Source organism: Anoplopoma fimbria, chromosome 16, assembly GCF_027596085.1.
Source record: "Anoplopoma fimbria isolate UVic2021 breed Golden Eagle Sablefish chromosome 16, Afim_UVic_2022, whole genome shotgun sequence".
In the NCBI taxonomy this organism is placed as follows: Eukaryota; Metazoa; Chordata; class Actinopteri; order Perciformes; family Anoplopomatidae; genus Anoplopoma; species Anoplopoma fimbria.
The window spans coordinates 21,058,981-21,078,242 of record NC_072464.1 but is presented as its reverse complement, the minus strand read 5'-3'; the positions used below and the strand labels follow the sequence as shown (position 1 = coordinate 21,078,242).

The 19,262-nt window shown below is 41.1% G+C and overlaps 1 protein-coding gene across 1 annotated transcript; it reads left to right on the top strand.

Moving 5' to 3' along the window:
* Window positions 1-242: 242 nt before the first annotated feature.
* Window positions 243-15,295, top strand: epsti1 (epithelial stromal interaction 1). Its single transcript, XM_054615264.1, has 10 exons — window positions 243-475; window positions 1,827-1,885; window positions 1,977-2,060; window positions 2,147-2,220; window positions 2,726-2,809; window positions 5,098-5,171; window positions 6,992-7,076; window positions 11,476-11,546; window positions 11,923-12,131; window positions 14,024-15,295. Exons 1-10 carry the CDS (start codon window positions 312-314, stop codon window positions 14,161-14,163), a joined length of 1,044 nt encoding a protein of 347 aa, XP_054471239.1. The 5' UTR covers window positions 243-311; the 3' UTR covers window positions 14,164-15,295.
* The last annotated feature ends 3,967 nt before the right edge of the window (window positions 15,296-19,262 follow it).

The following is a 19,262-nucleotide window of genomic DNA, read 5'->3' as shown; positions in this document are numbered from 1 at the left end:
AATACAAAAACATAAGGAGTACAGGAAATATTAGATCAGTTAGGAAACACACTTATTATGTTAATTTGAATATGTTGTGCTTTATCTAAATTGACTCTCACTTTCATGGTCACATAAATTACAGATTGGCTCTTTAATAACATAGAGCCCACATCTACATCTACTGTATTTGACCAGTAGGTGTAGCTGTTGCCTTAAAACCCTCCCACCCTTGAAGTATTATGCACATCTGATAACTGCGTTAAAAATAGCACATCAACAGGACCAGGTGCCAGTCACACAGAGTCTCTGAGTCTGGCAGTGAAGGAAAAATGGATCCTTATCAAAACCAGAGAAACACAGGATACAAACCCAACAATGCCAACTTTACAGACAGCACATCAGGAACATCTGGAGGAGAGCAGAGCCCTGATCATGCCCACAGAGATGAACCTGACAGCGGGACCCCACAGGCGACGGGCAGACAGCCGCAATAGTAAGTCAAAGAGGAAGTTATGGTATCTTTCACCAAAATGAAAAAGGTCTGACACAACAATGTGACCCACATGTGTGGTTAAGTTTATAATGAGGACACTCAAAAGAGTCAGTGTAAGTTAAATGTGCACATCTATATAACTAGGCTGACATTTGAGCAACATTGCATTAGATAAATCATCTTTTATTGAATTTACAGCTCCTGACTTTCAGTTTCGTTTCACAAAATTAGAGAGCGAAAACGGTGCTTTCACTGTTTCCCGGAAATCCCAACCATCACACAACACCACGAATGTAGGCTAATTTAAATGCCCTTTTAGTGTTTAAATGTTTTTACACAAAATAACAGCAAAGTGCAGGCTAATCTGTCACAATATAGTTTTGTTTTTACCTTATGTTGTAACTGAATGAAGAAAAGAAAACACGTGAATAATTGAATTATGGGCTAGAGAAATAAAAAGCTTCTATTAGAAATAAAAGATAGATTACTAAGGACTTCATAGCAACAGCAATGCATGTTATGTTCATGTGTATGTGATAAACCACACCTGCTTGGAGCTTTTTTACTTTCACTTTCCTATCTCAGTTGAAGGCAGAATGCCACTTTTTTTCATTAAAGCAGCATTTTAATGTTTAAGCTCCATATGATGTTGATTTGATCAACTTTATATACTGATACAGTTTAATACATGGCAATGTATCACATTTTATTAACTAATTATGAATATTTTTAGATATAATATTTATCTTTACAGAATGGTGTTACTATTGCTGTCATGTAAATGTCTTGGTGTTAAGAAGCCTTTCTCTGAAACATAATACCATCATGTGGTGGAGAGTGTAACAAACATTGAATCAAATACTGTGCTTTTTCTACCTTACTTTTACATTTGACTGTGTAAAAATCTAATATTGTTGCAGTGATCAGAAGAACAGATAAATATCTACATGCCTACTTTTTTCAAAATCTTGTATTTATCCTTTAGATAAATACAAGATTTTAACCCTCACTTGAGCAGGAAAAAAAACCTGCGCACACCTTTGTATACTTTGTAATATGTAGGGCTGATGTATGCCTAAATGATCATGTTTTCATATTATATTAAGTCAGTTTGATTTATTTGTTTTCTGTACAAACAACGCATGTTTTTTTTGCCCATAAAATACAGTATGAAATTAACCAAAATATGATTATAGAAAGAAATATTTGATCAGAAAATAAGTGAACAAGACAACATTTTTTGCCTGTTCAGTCTAAAATTGAAACAGTTTTTGACATTGATAAAGTTTTACAGTATCCACAGTCCGTTGAGTCCCTAACGAGCTCTTTCGTGTCTCTCTCCTTGTCTCAGCTCGGGTGGATTCACCGTGATCCCACCAAATGAATCTCGGCGAAACCAGATCCTAACGAGTAGGCTGACGCTGCTGCTCTCATATCATTTTGATCTTTATACAAAAAATGTAATTTCTTTCTCAAGTAATGAAGCTTTGTGTCGCTCTAGCCGCTCAGAAAGAAGAGGAGGCTCTTCAGAGATGGAAAGAGGCAAACAGAGTCCCCTCTGTGCACGTGAATCCAGAGAGGCTGGGTAAACCGACACACATAAGTACACCCAATGCAAATCATCTTCAACCATTTGTATAACATTATGCTTTCTTTGTTCACTTTATCAAGGTGGTAGTGCAACATTGACTGGAGCCAGGGAGAAGCAGCTTTCAGACTTACGTTGCTCCAAACTGCAGAAGAAGGTACTTAATTACATTTACTGTTTTAACAACACATCCTGTTTATCCTTTCAAGTCACATACACCTCACAGCATGTACATAAGATAATAACTTATCATCTTATAATGGAAGCATATTGTGATTAAATCCATAGAGAGGTAGTTACACCAAATGATGTCTTCTTAATTGATAGGAACAAGCATAAACTATCTTAAATTTCTCAGAAAATTGTATTATTTTGCACTAAAGTTCTTAATCTAATGAGAAAAATACTTTTCATTTGTTAAGTATTTAATTGTACGGTATACAAAACCATATTATATTTTATATAGACTATTTATTTATTGAATTACCTGAAACCGATAACCGATAACGTGATGGAAGATTTTGGCCATATCCCCCAATCCTAATTTTAACACACCATTTTTGAGATGCAGGAAATATGTTCAGAGTGTTACCTTATCCTTTTTCTTTTCTGTATTGGCTGAATCACAAAGAAGTATTTAATGTGTTTGTCGTTGTTTCAAGCTGAAAAAGGAAGCGTTGGACAAGAAGAAGAGACAAGAGGAGGAAGAGGAGTACCAGAAGATGAAAGATATACAGAGGAAGAAGGTGAGACCAAGATATAAACAACAAGAATGATATATAATTTGGCCTTTTAAGAAATGATTTCTCAATTTATCTTAAAAAACCTGCTTTAAATCAGTCGCCACCTCCGCCTATTTATATTTCAGTTACAGAACTAATCATTACAATATATGGAAACACATTCAACACATTTTATATATTTAACACCCTTTGGGGAGTCATTTTAGAGTGACGCCTTAAAACCTTCTAATCTGATTGTATTTCAGTCAGCATAGTGATTTCCTGTAATTCCCAGAGTGCTTTTTGACAAACCCCAGAGTTCCCTGTCAGGAATGCGCTTCACTCAGCCATGAGCTGTGAGAGTTGGTGGAAAGAGCAAAAGCAGTTGCAATAGTTGGTGTTTTTCCAGTGAAGAGTTGCACCACTTCCTCAGAATATGGTATGACTTGTGGCTGCATTGCATTCTGGTCCACGAGTTCAGCAGAAAGTGTCATATCTGTGCCTCCTCTGTGATGAATATTCCTATTTGTAGTTGTTTTGACCTGCCAGTCAAAACAGTGCACTGTGCAGAAATATAAATCACAAGCTTGAGCAGGAGTCTGAATTATTGTTGTATAGAATAAAATAATAAATGTGAGAGTGCAGTGTAAGAAATTAATAATTATTTGATTATAAAAGGCAATGCCAAACAGAATAGGAACTGAGAGTTGCTCAGATCTGTAAATCAATTAAAGTAGACTTTATGACTTTATGACTACACCCCAAACAAAGAAAAAACACGCAAATAGAAAAACACAATCAAACGAAGAATCCTATACCAAACGATCATGCAGCATAACAAAATCCACTGCAAGAAAATGCAAACAAATCCAGAAACATGCTGCAAATACAGAAATACTGATGTCACCGTGGGGGGGGAAAAAAGCACGTTTTTGAAAGGTAGATATTCATTTTGATCATTTTGCTACTGGTTTCACCCTCCTACTGCATGGCACTAGTTTTTTCTTCCACCAGTGAGAAACAATATCATGTTTGGCCTCTAGATGTCAGTAGAGTCAAGCATCCACCTGAGCTGTAGCCGTGTGTGTGTGTGTGTGTGTGTGTGTGTGTGTGTGTGTGTGTGTGTGTGTGTGTGTGTGTGTGTGTGTGTGTGTGTGTGTGTGTGTGTGTGTGTGTGTGTGTGTGTGTGTGTGTGTGTGTGTGTGTGTGTGTGTGTGTGTGTGTGTGTGTGTCAGAGCAGAGTCTTCCCTCACACACCCGTCACTAGAGCCACCTGATTAATGGTCTCATGGGGTTTCACAGTAATGGAGGACAGCTTCTCACTCTGTTCTCAGACATGTTCCACTCCACAGTCTGGCCTCGCCCTTTGGTCTCATAGTGGTTAATTGACTGCTACAGTTATGTGGAAGGGTCATTAATTATTAAGACCAAAGCGGTATTCCAACAGACCTTTTCCTGTTGCGCCATGACCTCTGTGAAGCAGTAGGAATGTTCCGGTAATCCAGCAAATGGAGCATGTGAGACAGCCACTTCTACGTCCATAGACGTGATCTAACAAGAGGCTGGGTCATGAATCCATCCTGATCCACTTTGGTTTTGGGTGGGTTTGGGATTCAGGGTCAGGGCTGGAAAATTATTAAGCGTTCAAACCGCAAAAAATGAAAATGCTACAGGTCATCCCTGCCTCTTTGATTTGTTTTACAGTAAATTCATACTGTAACAGCCGACATGGCGGTGGTGCCGGAATAAAATCTCAAAATGAAACTATAATTCATAGATGAATACTTTGCAAATACACTGCAATTACAGGGGACTGGAAGGGATTTCCATCTCTTTATATCACAATGGGATCGAGAAAAATGTGATGTATCAGCTTACAAAATATCACATAAAATATAATTAAGGTTTTTTAAGAAGCTTGATCTTGTAGATAATGGAACTGTTTAAATAGATATTATAAAATACCACATATTTTGAACATGACCTTTTTAATGATTTGTTGAACATAATTGAACCTTATCTTGGAATGTATTGCTTTTATCTTATATCTTGATGCTTTTTGGAGGTTAAAAATATGTAATTTAAGCTACTTTTATGTTCATAATATCATGAACTTCAAAGACACGTTTTCCATGTCAATTTCTGCACACAGTGTGCAACAGAACCCTTTGTGTTCTACAGCAGTAATTGCAGCCCGTATACCGTACCTCATGTATGTTAAATGTGTGGCTGCATGTTGTTGCCTGGAGGCTAAACGCCATGCATCCAGTTTTGTGCTGTGGTGTGACTGCTCTGTCTGTGATGCATTGCAGGCAGAGCTCCTGGAGGAGAAGAGGCAGCAGGAGGAGCAGAGGAGGAGGGAGCAGCACCGGCAGGATCACGTAAGGTCAGCCCTGGATCAGGTTAACTCGGGCCTCGTCACTGTCACGGTGCTGCATTGTGTGTTTTTGGTGCCGTGTTGTGTTCTTTCTTGCTTTGCATTTGTTCTATGTAGCATCGGATATCACAATATCCAGACCTTTACAAAAGGAAGCGCCAAATGTCTGATCCTCTGCTGACGTATAATTAACTCTGGAGTTTTATTAAGCTGCATTGTTTGTTGGAAGAAAAAGGAAAAAAGAGAAAACCAGTCTTAAATATCAGGGAAAGAGAAAAGATAAGATAATCCTTTATTAGTCCCGCAGCAGGGAAATTTACAAGCACGAAGACAGGCAACATGAGCTTCACCTCTTATTGCCCCATGCTGTTTACTACTAATATAAATATGAAATTGTATTCTTGGAAGACATCATTGAAGAATAAACAAGACTAAGTGTTTACCACCATGCTAGTGACTGTGAGGCTGCACAGCAGTGCTTTAAGGATAATGCTAACATGCTAAGGGGCCAGTGTGTGGCATTTCGGGGATGTATTAGCGAAAATGTAATACAATATTCTTAACAATGTTTTTATATACAGTAGCCCAAAGCAGACAACCAAACACTAGATCCAGAGAAAGCCTTTCACATTTTTACGTCAGCTGAAGGCCAACGTAGTTCTCCGACACGCTTTTTGAAACTACAGTAACAGCAAACACTGTTGCAACGGTTTTGGTGGCTCACAATACTGCAGTCTTGGTAAGAGAGAAGTGAGCGGAGGGGTAATTAGTTTGTTGCAATCTGCAGCCTCACCACTAGATGCCACCAAATCCTACACACTGTCCCTTTATGCAGATATAATGTTTACCATGTTCACCATATTTGGTTAGAATGTTATGCATGCTGACATTTATTAATTTACGCTAAACAGAAATTACAGCTGAGGTCACATGAATTTGCGAAACAAATTTAATTAAAAATTCTTCCAATAAGTATTGAAACATTTCAATCAAAGCCACATGTAAACCTGCTGGTGGCACTTGGGAAAAGGTTTGTAGGATGTCCTCATGTCCTCTTAAATTGATCACTTCTTCATTTCTCATTCAGATTACCATCTGACTGGAATTAGGATATTTATTACATGAATAAAAAAGTATCTGGTTGATGTCGCTTGTGTTCCTTGTCAGATTTGACAAAGCTCCTTCAGAGCCACAGAGGAGATTACACACAACTGTTTTCACACACTGATTAGCATTCCCCATGACGAGTGAATTGACTTCGACATGTAAAATCAGTGTAGTGCCCCTTTAAAATGACCAGGGATTTGGGATAATAAATTGGTTGTGTACACAATAATGATTTAGAGTTTCTTCTGTCTGCACAAGGCTTTCATGCTGTATTCTCCAACAGTGCACCAGACCACTCTAAATCAATTACCCTGACAGTCGACATGTTATTGGAATATTATGCAGAGACGGCTCCGGGGAAAGTGGCTTGTCAAGTAGCATCTCTGGCTTCTTTACAAGAGAAACAAAAACAAGAGACAGCAGACCAATGTGTGAACCTGAACGAAACAATGAGGTGATTTAGAAAAATGGGCTAAGGAGCTGGAGTGGGACAGAACAGCTCTTGAACTGAGGAGAGCGGTGTCAGTGAGGGACAAACAAACTTGGTCAACTTTGTGGGAATCCAGCACTGTCAGTATCCCAGGCCTGCGGAGCATCCGTGGAGTAAACAAAATACTTCTCCATACCTTATTTATCAGTGCGTGTGTGTGTGTTTCCATGTTTGTCTTTTTGGAAAATGCCCAACTGCATGGCGGGCGATGTTTTGTGTGTATTTATTGTAGGAAGACTGAGAGTTTTCTGCAGAGGTTTGAGAGGACGGCCCCGGGTCCACTGGCATCCAGCAGTGCCGCACACACGTCATCTAGGGTAAGCCAGCAACCACATAGTGTGTGTGTGTGTGTGTGTGTGTGTGTGTGTGTGTGTGTGTGTGTGTGTGTGTGTGTGTGTGTGTGTGTGTGTGTGTGTGTGTGTGTGTGTGTGTGCAGTTGTATGTGCTTTCACATGTTTTGTTTACATATACGGCATCAGCGTGTTTGCATTTACACCATAGGAATAAAACTGGAGTAGAACAGACATTCCCATTCTAACTTCCATAAGCTAAACCAACTAAGGACAAGTTGTGTCCTCGCTGGGGTTGAGTTTTTGCAGAAATGACCAAAACAACCAAAAGTATGAAAGTAAATAGATAAAAGGACAGATGACATAAATTACAAAATAATAACATCCATGAACATTACAGTCATTTTTAGCAGACGCTTTTATCCAAAGCGACTTACAATCAGTAGTATATATTACATATCATTCACCCATTCACACACTGATGACAGGTACCATGCTGCCACCATCAGACTCTAACTAACATTCATTCACATCCAGTCCACACCAATGGCAAGCCTTCGGGAGCAACTTGGGGTTAGGTGTCTTGCCCAAGGGCGCATCGACTGCCGAAGCCGGGTATCGAACCACCGACCCTCTGATTGGAGAACTACCTTGCTCTCCACTACGCCACAGCCGCCCCACATGTGCGTTTAACACTGTCAAAATAAAATAAAATATTAATAATGTCAGGGTCATGTGTTGCCTCGCACGACAATAGCACCGTCAGGGAGGAATTATTTATTTATTGTTTTTAATTGTAAGTTTTGTATTGTTGTTGTTATGTGGGAGGGAAGGGGCCTGTTTTTTAAAACATTTTTGGAGGGGGGGGTGCAGTTAACTTAACAACTTAATGCTTCATCCACACAGTCTTGTCACAGCGTACAAAATCACATTGCTGTCGTCAAATGAGTGACAGCTAGCTATCTAACTAACCGAGGGCTAGTTAGATAGCTTTAATGCTTTTTTTTGGGCTAATACCGCCATGCTTCACTCCGGAAAAAGAGCTAACTACGACGTGTCATGTCCCCATTAACAACAAACAGCATTTTTATTTTGTCCCAGTCAAATGAACAGTTCAATGTCCGTTCTGCTCCTATTTTTATTTCTACAATGCAGACATATATGTGCCTGAATGCACACACACACACACACACACACACACACACACACACACACGTTCACACGCCTGCTCTGTGGGTCCCAGGGTTCAGTGTTGAGTCTCATATCTGTGGCCGTGGGGGTCGGAGACTGAAGGCTCTGTGGTTATTCACGCCAATAGATCTGCCTTTGTAAGCGGTTTCCTGAATAAATATTCATGGGAGCGGAGTTTTCACCGTCCGGGGCAGCTCGGGTATTAAGCGGTATCCCCAGTAGGCCGGGTGGGGTGAGGAGCCAGATCCCCCCTTATAATTATCGCCTGGTCAGAGCCGGGGCAAACAGCAGTACAGCGAGCTCACGGTGGCGTAAATGAGGAAGTGTAAATACACAAGAGGAATCGGCCACTGATTCTCCTCTTGATGTCCGTCCGTTTGTCGGCTCCTTTCCCCTTCTCCTTTTGTTTTCACTGCTTCCTTTTTTCTCAGCCGCTCTTCCTCTCTGCATTGTTAGTTTTTCCTGGGAGGGAATGAGTGGAAGGGCGGAGCTCAAGGGACTTCCCAGAGTTCACGCTGAGCAGAGACAGAGACAAAACATGACACGACCGTGAGGAGTCTGCAGGAGACGGACCAGAGCGGAATAACCTGCGTTAGTAAAAGTGCCTGGAGGAAACCCAAGCTCCCCACCAGCCAATCACACGCCTTGTCAGTCAAAAGAAGGCAAATCCTCGTTGTGAATAACTTTCCTCTTAATCAACAATCTTTTTTTTAGAGGAGGTGATAATTGCTGCTGTGAATCTTAAAATCAATAGCTACTTAAATATGAAGAGGTCACGGTTATTCTTAGCTCAGAAAACATAAGATTTATTGGAGCGTGATGACAGCTTCTGTCAGAAAGTCAGACACGTTAATAACGTCTGTGCTCCTCCACCCCAGCCAAGTGTGTGTGTGTGTGTGTGTGTGTGTGTGTGTGTGTGTGTGTGTGTGTGTGTGTGTGTGTGTGTGTGTGTGTGTGTGTGTGTCAATGACACCAGAGAAGAAGAGAGTGTGCAGGAAACCGCCCCGAAGGCTCACTGTACTCCACACTGTACTCCACACTGTACTCCGCACTGTACTCCGCACTGTACTCCACACTGTACTCCACACTGTACTCCACACTGTACACCACACTGTACTCCACACTGTACTCCACACTGTACTCCACACTGTACTCCACACTGTACTCCACACTGTACACGGCCGTGAGCGGATCATGTGGTGACTGACAACGCTGCTGAAACTGCACACGCAGCTCCCTCGGGTGGACGGAGGGAAATGTTTTCTTTCTGGGCTTTTTTCTCATCGTTGTGCCTCTCGTCTCTCTCACTCTCTCTTTTTCTCACAGAGACCTTTTTTTGTGTGTGTGTGTGTGTGTGTGTGTGTGTGTGTGTGTGTGTGTGTGTGTGTGTGTGTGTGTGTGTGTGTGTGTGTGTGTGTGTGTGAGAGATACCTTGGGTCAAACTATGGTGGTGAAAGAAACAGAAAGCAGTCAGTTACAGTAATAAAGAAGTCTCTTGTTTTATGGTGGGACACACACAGTAACACACACACATACACACACAGTAACACACACACACACACACACACACATACACACACAGTAACACACACACACACACACAGTAACACACGCACACACGCAGTAACACACTGACAGGCTAACTGGATTACACAGTGTAACAGCCAGCAGCAGAGACTCACCTCTTCCCGCCTTCACATCTCACTTTGTCTCAACTCGCTTTGTCTCCTCTCGTTGTCTCCTCACCCATTACGTCTTCCCTTTTTTTGTCTCATGTCGTAAAAGGCCTTTCTCCTCGCCCTTCCTTTTCTCTCCATTTCTTTATTGTCTCCTTGCCTGTCTTGTCTCATCTTGCCTCTTTAGTCTCCTCTCCTCCTGTCCTTTCCTCTCCTTTCTTATCCTTTCTATGCATACATATCTTTCCTTGCCTCTACTTTCCCTTTTTCCTTCTGTCCTTCTTTCCTCTTATTTACTTCCCTCTCCTTTCCCTGCCTTTAATTTTATTTTGTTTCCTTTTGTTTCCTTCCCTCTTATTTCCTTCTGTCTCCTTTCCTGCCATCTACTTCCCTCGCCTTGCCACTTATTTCCTTTTCCTCCCTGTCCTCTCATTTCCTCTCCTCTCATTTCCTTCCCTCTCCTCTCTCAGACTCTCCCAGGCTTCAGCTCTCCCAGATAGACGTCACAGATTAGGAGATGAAAGCTTGCGGCCGCAGAGCAGCAAAAGTCAAACTTCTTGATGTGGTTCTTGCTGGGACCCTGGGATCTGTTGTTCTTTCTGCATTGGCTCCATAATACAGATTGATCTCCCCTTCATATCCTCTATTTGTGTGTGTGTGTGTGTGTGTGTGTGTGTGTGTGTGTGTGTGTGTGTGTGTGTGTGTGTGTGTGTGTGTGTGTGTGTGTGTGTGTGTGTGTGTGTGTGTGTGTACATGTGTAACTTGTGTGTCTGAGTGGGAGATTTCATGCTTTGCTTTGATGGGAGCAGAGAGTGCTCACACAGGTGGGCTGTGTGTTCCTTCTTCCTTTTCTTTCCATCCTAAATAACCCATGAGCTCCCCTGAGACAGGACAACAGAAAGAGGGAAAATAAAGGATATGTGTGTGTACAGTATATATATATATATATATATATATGAATCTTTATTCCAAAGAAAATAGACTTTTTTCAGTATAAATACTGGTGCATTACATTTTTATTGAGTATCATTGGCTGCACAACATATAATCAACTTCTCTTCGAAAGCTGCTTTGTGCCGGACACATCACAGATTATACAACACTGGTTATTGCACAAGCCAAGAAACAAACTCACTGGACGTCCTCCTCCTGTGTTTCATTTTGCCATTTATCTTTCTATTTATGTTTTGATGTTTTTGCACATTTTTCTGCTTATGCTGGTTAGCTATTATGCTCACAAACTTGATGCAGTAATCCTCTTCATGCATATGTGGTTTACTCAGCATGCTTTGTTTGTCATTTTGCTTTGTTCTTGCATATTGCATTGGAATGTTTCAATTTCCACACTTTTTCGATGAAGCACCTCCAAATTCCTTACCATCAGCAGAGCCCTTAAAGGCACCTTGTTAAGTTTTCCATGTTAAATATAAACCCTGACACCGACCTTTACAGTTAATGCTGCTCAGATCCAATTCATGTCATTCTCAGTTTCCATGTGCATATAAACTTAAGCTTTCTTTTCCTTTAAACTTTGAATAATCTTTTTTTTTTTTTGTCAGAGTGAGGCGGTAGAGAGTAACCAGAGAGAAGAGAAAAAAGGTGTGAGAGACGTAGAGCAGGACCACAGGAGGTATGTACAAAATGTAAACACACTGTTATATTTAATTATGGATCTGTCTCCAACATAAAAGCAAACTAAAGTTCATCAGATGGAGGATCATCTGCACAGTGGGAATGAAAAGAAAAGTAAGATGGATTTAACAAGATTAATGGCTTGTTTTGTTCATCCCTGTGGAACGACAACACTACAGACTGGCCGGATTGCAGATTTCTAAGTGTTCAGTTTACTAACCTCCTCACTATATTTTAGTGGGTATTTAAGTTTTAAAGGCTGTCAAAAACATCCCACTCACTGCCATTAAGAGCTTGCCAGCATGTATAGTTTTTAAGTGCAGCATTAGTTTGTTTTATGTGACCCATTAGTGTGATTTATTATATTTTGACAGGGTGAACCAAGCCTTTCTGGACAATCTCGAGGGTCGAGGCAGCAGGAGCGAGGATGGAACAAACATGGGAGGCGTTCGGGAGTGTTCCTTTTTGGCCTCGGAGAATTTTGGGCACCAGCCGTCCAACCCCGCTGGACAACAACTCCCCCCCGCTCACCTGAACCCAGACCCGGATCAGAGCTTCGTCGCCGACTGGACAGATGAAGCTGGTGAGCGGAGAGTCTGTCTACTGTTTCTCACGCCTCGGTTAACCAGCTCTGACGCTGGTTAACCGAACCTAATTTCGACATGTGACAAGAGTTGCCCACCTCATCCTTTTCTTAGAGGGACTGTGATTGTCTGTTTAGTCTGCGTTGAATCAAAGGCTTTTTACGTGCTTCAAATGTGTAGGCAGGAAGTTATGCGTGGTACGTAGTGATACTGTAGCTCCTGGCATTCAAATCCTGCTGATACTTGTAGTTTGGGGGGAATGTTTGTGTGTGGAAGAAGGTATTTCACCTTATATGACGTATTGAGCGATTTATCAAACACATTTTAAGCTTAGTTTTTAGACAGTACACAGAGAACATGGGCAGAAAAGCCTGACACCAACACCAACACACACGGAAACAAACACACACTGAAAATCATTAGTCAAATCGAAATTCTCTGGTTGTGCTGAACTTAACAGCGAGACTAACAGACTCTTGGCCTGCAGCCAAACGAGAACAGCCCAGTCCCTTTATAATTGGCCTGGAGTCACATTCTGAGTTTGATACCTGACTGGCTGCCATACACCTATGAATACCTGCCACTCACAACAGAAGACCGAACACACACAGATCGTCGTTACCTGCTGCTCTTAATAATGTATTATTTTTTTTATTTTTTTTCTGATACTGTCTGTCTGAATATATCTACATTCACCCTCTCTTTAAGCCACTCTGTTGCAACTTTTGCAGAGGTTGTTATCAAGCCCAAACGTGGAGATACTTGTGGAGACTTGCGGAAATACTCAGATGGGGATCGGTATATATTATAATGAGCCTTTATGTGACAAAGGAAGAAAAGCCAAATTTGACAGGCATGATGAATCACTTGTTTTCTGATCCAGGCAGCCCACGAAAAACACTCACTGGGTTGTTTATTTCACAGTTTGTGCATTGGAAGGCACTCCAGAACTACAGATGTATGTGCACAAACACATTCACAAAGTGACATCTAAGTGACACGTTAAGAGTCCAATTAAATTCATGTACATGTCTCATGTTGAAGTGAACATGCTAAAGCAGGCAAGATAAAACCTCAAGTGCTGCCAGCCTGGGTTAGCTCAATTTAGTTTCCGCTGACAGCTAATCATAGACAGGTCGAAGAGGTCACAAAGTCTTATTGTGTGGTTTATGAACCGTCCTCTGTCTGGTAGTAAGTAGTCTTCTTGTCCGAAACAGCAGCCACAGGCAGGGCGATTTCACAATTAAGAGGTTAAAGCTAAATTACCCAAGAATATCTCAACCCTTCAGTCCTGGCACTGCCGCTGCGGGGACATACTGCATGTCGGAATCCCACAACATCCTCCATCCATGCCAGGTCTATATTTTACCAGCGCGCTGATCTGGTCTTTCCGTTCTGTCACTACCTGCCGGGGCCAGATATCCTGCATGATCGTGTGACGGCCTCTCTTGTCTGTCCCTCACTGTTGCCCAAAACTGCATTTGAACTGGACCAGCCTGTAGCAGGGAGAACCACCAGGCATCCGATTACGGAGGATTGTGGGTAGTTGTAGGGAAGAGATGCCAAAGTGGTCAAACAAAAGAGCTGTCAAGCTGCCTGAAAGACATGACTGCAGACATTAGAGACCCTTCTTTTTTCCTTCTTGTTCAAGTGCATTTAAACCAAACATCGGACAAAAGAGCATTTTGGGGATTGCCTCACAGATCGTGTGTGCAAATGTTCAACAGAAAAGGATAAAACATGTGTCAAACTGCTGTGCATGAGAATGACACTGTGCACTGTGCTGCATGGGATGACAATCAAAGAGCCCTCTTTTCAACAGGGGCCTTGTGGAACAGTGATGAATAAAGTGGGCTCTATGCGGATGATTTCTTTCCTGTGTGCTTTCCAGATCCTCACTACGACTGGGCCTTGATGAAACTGATGAGCATCTTTCCAGACTGCAGCAAAGCTTTCCTAGAGGACATCCTGGACCAGTGCAACAACGACTACGAGCAGGCCTACACGCTACTCAACTGCACGATGAATTAAATTCCATGCACCTTTAATGGGAGGACTGTCTCTCCTTTAATATTTAGTTCGACACTTTGACATGTGTAACCAGCGTTCATGATGATAAAGAAAAGTTGGACTTGAGCGACCAAACCTTGGTGGTGGATGTAAATGCTGACGGCATTACACAGCTGCATTAAATGTATACCTACAGCAACATGTGCTTGTTTTAAGATGTTTTTGATTATGCCATTAATCATTGAGTGTTTTTCTGTCTTGTATCTGTCTGCATGCACCAGTGAGTCATGTCGGGTTTTCGGCCCCTGAAATGGAGTTGAATTTGTGTTCGTTTTCTCCAGTTTAACTGAAGGTCATCGCCATGACTCATAATCTTCAGATCATATTTGGGGCTCTAAATCAAATCAGTGTGCGAAGAGGGAAGAAAGCTCTACCCAAATACATGGTGCTTTTTGTTTGTCTTATAATCAAAGTCACATTGGGGTGTATCTATTGCAGGATTCTTCAGGACAACAACAGATTTTAATCCAAAAGGGTTTTTCTGTAGAAAGGTTTCAGTGAAATGAAACAATAGCTTTATAGGACTTAAATAAAACAGCTTCTTGTAAACTGTTAAAAAGCTTCCTCTTTCATCAGCGTGTTATTTGTCGGACAGGGTGGGGTTTCCGGGTGGTCAGTTGGCACAGAGCTGCTGTTGAAGCTGTGAATGTCAGCCTCATAAGAACTCTGAGGCCGGACAGCAGAGATGGATATCACCTGACCGAGGCAACAAAGAATAAAGGGTGGTGCTCTCGACATGGGGGACCACAAAAATCCCCTTCTACTTCGGCATGAAGTCATGCACGAGGGGTTTTACTGCTGATGTCATCCAGCAAATGTCTTTGCCCTGGAGATTAGCAGGAGCCTCAAATTTTTTAAAACAAAGCATTACCAAGATCTTTTTGTTTATGTCAAGGGGCCTATAAGATTAATTTGAATCAGAATCAGGCTTATTGTCAAGTATGTTTGTATGTATTGCCAGGGAACTTTCTCCTTTTGGTGTTTTGGTGCATAACAATAAACATTGTAGGAGAAAATAAAACCTTAAACCAAGCACATAAATACAGATACGTAGAATAATGTACAATAAAAATATATTTGTTTTAACATTTAAGCTGTGCAGTTTCTGTGTGCAAAAGTTCACGGTATAAAGTCAAAAGAATATGTGCAATGTAATACAGAGACAATAGAAGGAAGGGGATCTTTTGCCTTGTTGATGAGGCCAGCTGCAGAGGAGAAACTGTTCTGTGTTACTGTAATGTTGTATTTAATGGGTTAACAGAACATCTATGTTGTTGGAAACACCTCTACCATGTCTGCGTGTTAACAATGGAGCTGTAACCAGAGGGCGATTAGCCTAGCTTAGCATGAAGACTGGATGCAGGGGGGACTTTGAATATATAAAGTGGACGTAGTCGTTGTGACATCACCCATTGTTTGGGGACTGCTGTTTTGAAGCCTAGAGTTTGGGTTTTTTGGACACCGCCATCTTGTTTTTCTGCAACCAGTGATCGGAAGTTACCACATTTGGGCTGTGGAAGAGTTACGTAGCAACGCAGTATATAGTTCTGGTAGTGAAAGCGACCACAATTTACTAAATGAACATCATGCTGTATTGAAGAAGACTTGAAACTAGAGATTGAGACCATAAACTCATGTTTACAATGTTTACTGAGGGAATAAATAAAGTAAATAAAGTAGAGTCATTTTTCTCATAGACTTCTATACAATCAGACATTTTTTTGCAACCAGAGGAGTCGCCCCCTTCTGGTCAGTAGAGAGAATGCAAGTATAAGTCACTTCAGCATTGGCTTCACTTTTCAGACCTGGAGGGTGCTGCCCTCTTTATAAATTAATTAATCCTAAATATCAAACTATTTATCTATGATAAAAGTCAAATTAATTTGTGAAACCTCAGAAGAATAACAATTTTACCACTCAATAGTATTTATATTATTAGTTATAATTATTATCATATATTTATAAGAAATAAACGGTATACTGTTCTGACTAATGGGATACTGTGATGTTTTCATATTATCCAGCAGTGTGTATTATTTCTTTTTAAGAGAACTACTTTATTTGAGTTGCTAAAGTAAGAATGAAAAAAAACAAGATTTAGTTAATGTAGGGTAGAGTTCAGTCTGGGTGGGGAATCATTAGATTCAGATGTGTACCGCTATCAAGTAAAGAGGAAAAAACCTTGAAATGAACTGGCTGTGTGAATGTGTGTGGGTGGGTGGAGGTGGGGACACACCACTTCTCCGTCGCCTAATCAATACAGTTCAGCTCTTGTCGGTGAGCCGATGAGACACTGGCGTGGGAAGGTATCGCATGATGTCTCTTCAGGCGGTGTGGATCTCTTACAGGACAGTTCAATCAGCTGAAATGGAAACAGCTCTGGGATCCAGCACAGCACATCCGAGGTTCTTTCCAAGAAACATGAAATCCCCTCGAATTTGTTACATGGAGTGATATAGAGAGAAATGTAGGGAAGAATAAGAGCACAGTGCAAAACTACAACTTCAAAGACACATCAGGTTTGTTCTCACTTATCATAAAATAACAGGAATCACCTCATAAGGGAGAAAATATAATTCAGCTGTTCCAACTTGCTGAAACCTATCACAGTTTATGTCCAGCTATTGTTTCTTACATTCCCTTGGAACTGGGATCAGCCTTTTGTAAATAATACACTGTAACTTAAACGTAAAAAGAAGGAGATATGATGTGAGCAGAAGCGAAGAACCAAAACGGTAAAGTTATGGACTGCAGTTTTTTCTCTTTTTGCGTATATGTGTGTGTGTTTCATCTTCAGAGTTGCTCTTTTGTTTTCTTTGCATGAAGCCACACTGTAATTGTCATCCACCTCTCTCACTACATTACGCTCATAGGGCAGGTACAGCTGACATAATGACGTTGCCATGGAAGCGCCATGTGGTGGCAATAAATGGGCTCTTAATTTTGAATTTTCTACCTTTATAATATTTCCACTGTATGATCACCTTTGTGTGGGCACTATGTATTTGTCCTGCAGGGATTCCTACATTGTATTGTTATTGCTCACCCTGTGAGTGTTCATCATTCAGGGTGTTTCCCCGCTAGACCGTTTTCAGACAACAAGCATGAGAATGATCGTAATAAAGAAGGAATCAACAGAAACTTGAAAAATCTGTAGAGAAAAACAAAACTCTAAAAAGTCCCAGGTGTCAGGCTTCATGTTTATTATCAGACTAATAAACATGAATCATCATCTGAACTCCAGTAGTTATTGTCCTCTAGAGAGCTGATCAGCTCAGAGCCTGGACAGCTGACATTTTAATAAGCATGGTTAGTAACAGAGTTCAAACCCATTGTCTTTTATTTTTATTTTCTGCATTGTCGTCCAACCAAGAAATTGAAATCCAACAAGCTGTTGTGCAATTTAGCATATTAAAGTGAGGGCTATTTAAAACACTTATCTTTATGTATGCTTTTGACAACATGACAGATATATGACATTGGGGACTTATGGAGAAATATTTATGAGCAGCTCCCCTCAGCTTTTACAGAGCTTTATAATGAGTTTCAGCTCACAATTTAGCCGTGCAATCCACAACTTTACTGTTGTAGTTCACTCTCACTGCTCTCATAGTCTTATTTTCAGTTAAAAAGCTGTGAGAACCCACAGTACACTACCTGCTCAAACCATAGACAGACATAGTAAGAGACCAGCTAGTGAACATAGTGGAGCATTTAGCAGCTAAAGAGACAGATATTACGAGCAAAAAGAGAGTGAATATTGGACTTATAGTTGCCAGGTGACCAAAAACATGACTACCAAATGAATCATAATGCTGCCCTGTAATTTTTGGATGCGTATATAAACAACAGTTTGCTAACAAGCCCAACATATTTACACTCAAAAGGTGATTATGTGTCACAGCTTGAAAAAAAAAGTACTGTGTGCAACTTTAACCTTCTAGTTATATTCTAACCAAACCTCAACCACAGCCATGGCAGAGTAAAAAAAATGCTCATAGTCCTGAGTCATTTTAAAAGCCTCTGGCAGATGACCTAGTTTGGCCTGTAGGTATGCGTACATGTTTCTGATCCCAACGTGTGGTACAATCCTATTTGTAAAAGAGAGAAGGAGGGAATCGGTTGAAGGAAAAGTCTTGCAGCTGGTGAAGGAGTGGAAGAAGGGGGGCAGGTGCAAAAGATATAGAGATAGATTCTTTCCCAGCACTTCAAAAGTGGGGAGACTTTGCCTTTGCAACACCCAAAACTGCACAAAACAAACACATGTACTAAAACTACACCAACACATGTGGAGCTTAAAACGCACAAAGAACACCCGTGTGACTCCCACAGGAGTGAGGAATACCGATCCTTTCCTGTCCGGTCACCAGCGTTGGTATACTGTTGATGTTGAACAGAGATGAATCAGCGAACACGCACTACAGGAAGAGCTGCCTTTCTTTTTACCCTCCACGCAGGTCTTCCGTTTTCCCTCCCGATAGCCGCTGGGTGTGTCTCCGTGGGATAAATGGACTCCAGTGAGATCAAATGAAAGTAGAATTTATTTGAATGAACTCAAAGGCTTGAACTTGCATTCATTAGCTTTATACATTACCGCCAGGCCTCACAGATGCAATAAACACTACAGCTGAGCTTCCATCAGTGTGTGTGTAAAAGCTAAGATAAACATCTTAGCTTGTTTAAATAATTATTTTGAGGTTTAATGTTTTACAACCTTACAGCAGCATCACTGAGGCATCTTCAAACCATTTCCTCCCACTTGTCGTACCTTTTCTTCAAGCAATTGTCGCTTTTTAACTTACTGGACCACCCAGTGGTTGTCTCTGAGGATGAGCTGTCCCCATGAGGACAACCATTACCTCAGCATTTGGTGGAGCTACACATACACACACACACACACACACTTATATGTATGAATGCAGAGGCCCACTAACAGTTGTGAGTTGGGGGATTCCCAGAGGGCGGTTCATAGTCATGATGAGGTCACCTCATACTGTAGAGTTACATACACACCCCAAGACTTCTGGGTGAAAAATAAATTAAAATATGTCCACTTCAGA

Coding starts and splice junctions, on each gene's coding strand:
- epsti1 (XM_054615264.1), top strand. CDS start 312: ATGGATCCTTATCAAAACCAGAGAAACACAGGATACAAACCCAACAAT. Junction 1,886..1,976: donor GCGAAACCAGATCCTAACGA/GTAGGCTGACGC, acceptor GTGTCGCTCTAG/CCGCTCAGAAAGAAGAGGAG. Junction 5,172..6,991: donor CACCGGCAGGATCACGTAAG/GTCAGCCCTGGA, acceptor TATTTATTGTAG/GAAGACTGAGAGTTTTCTGC.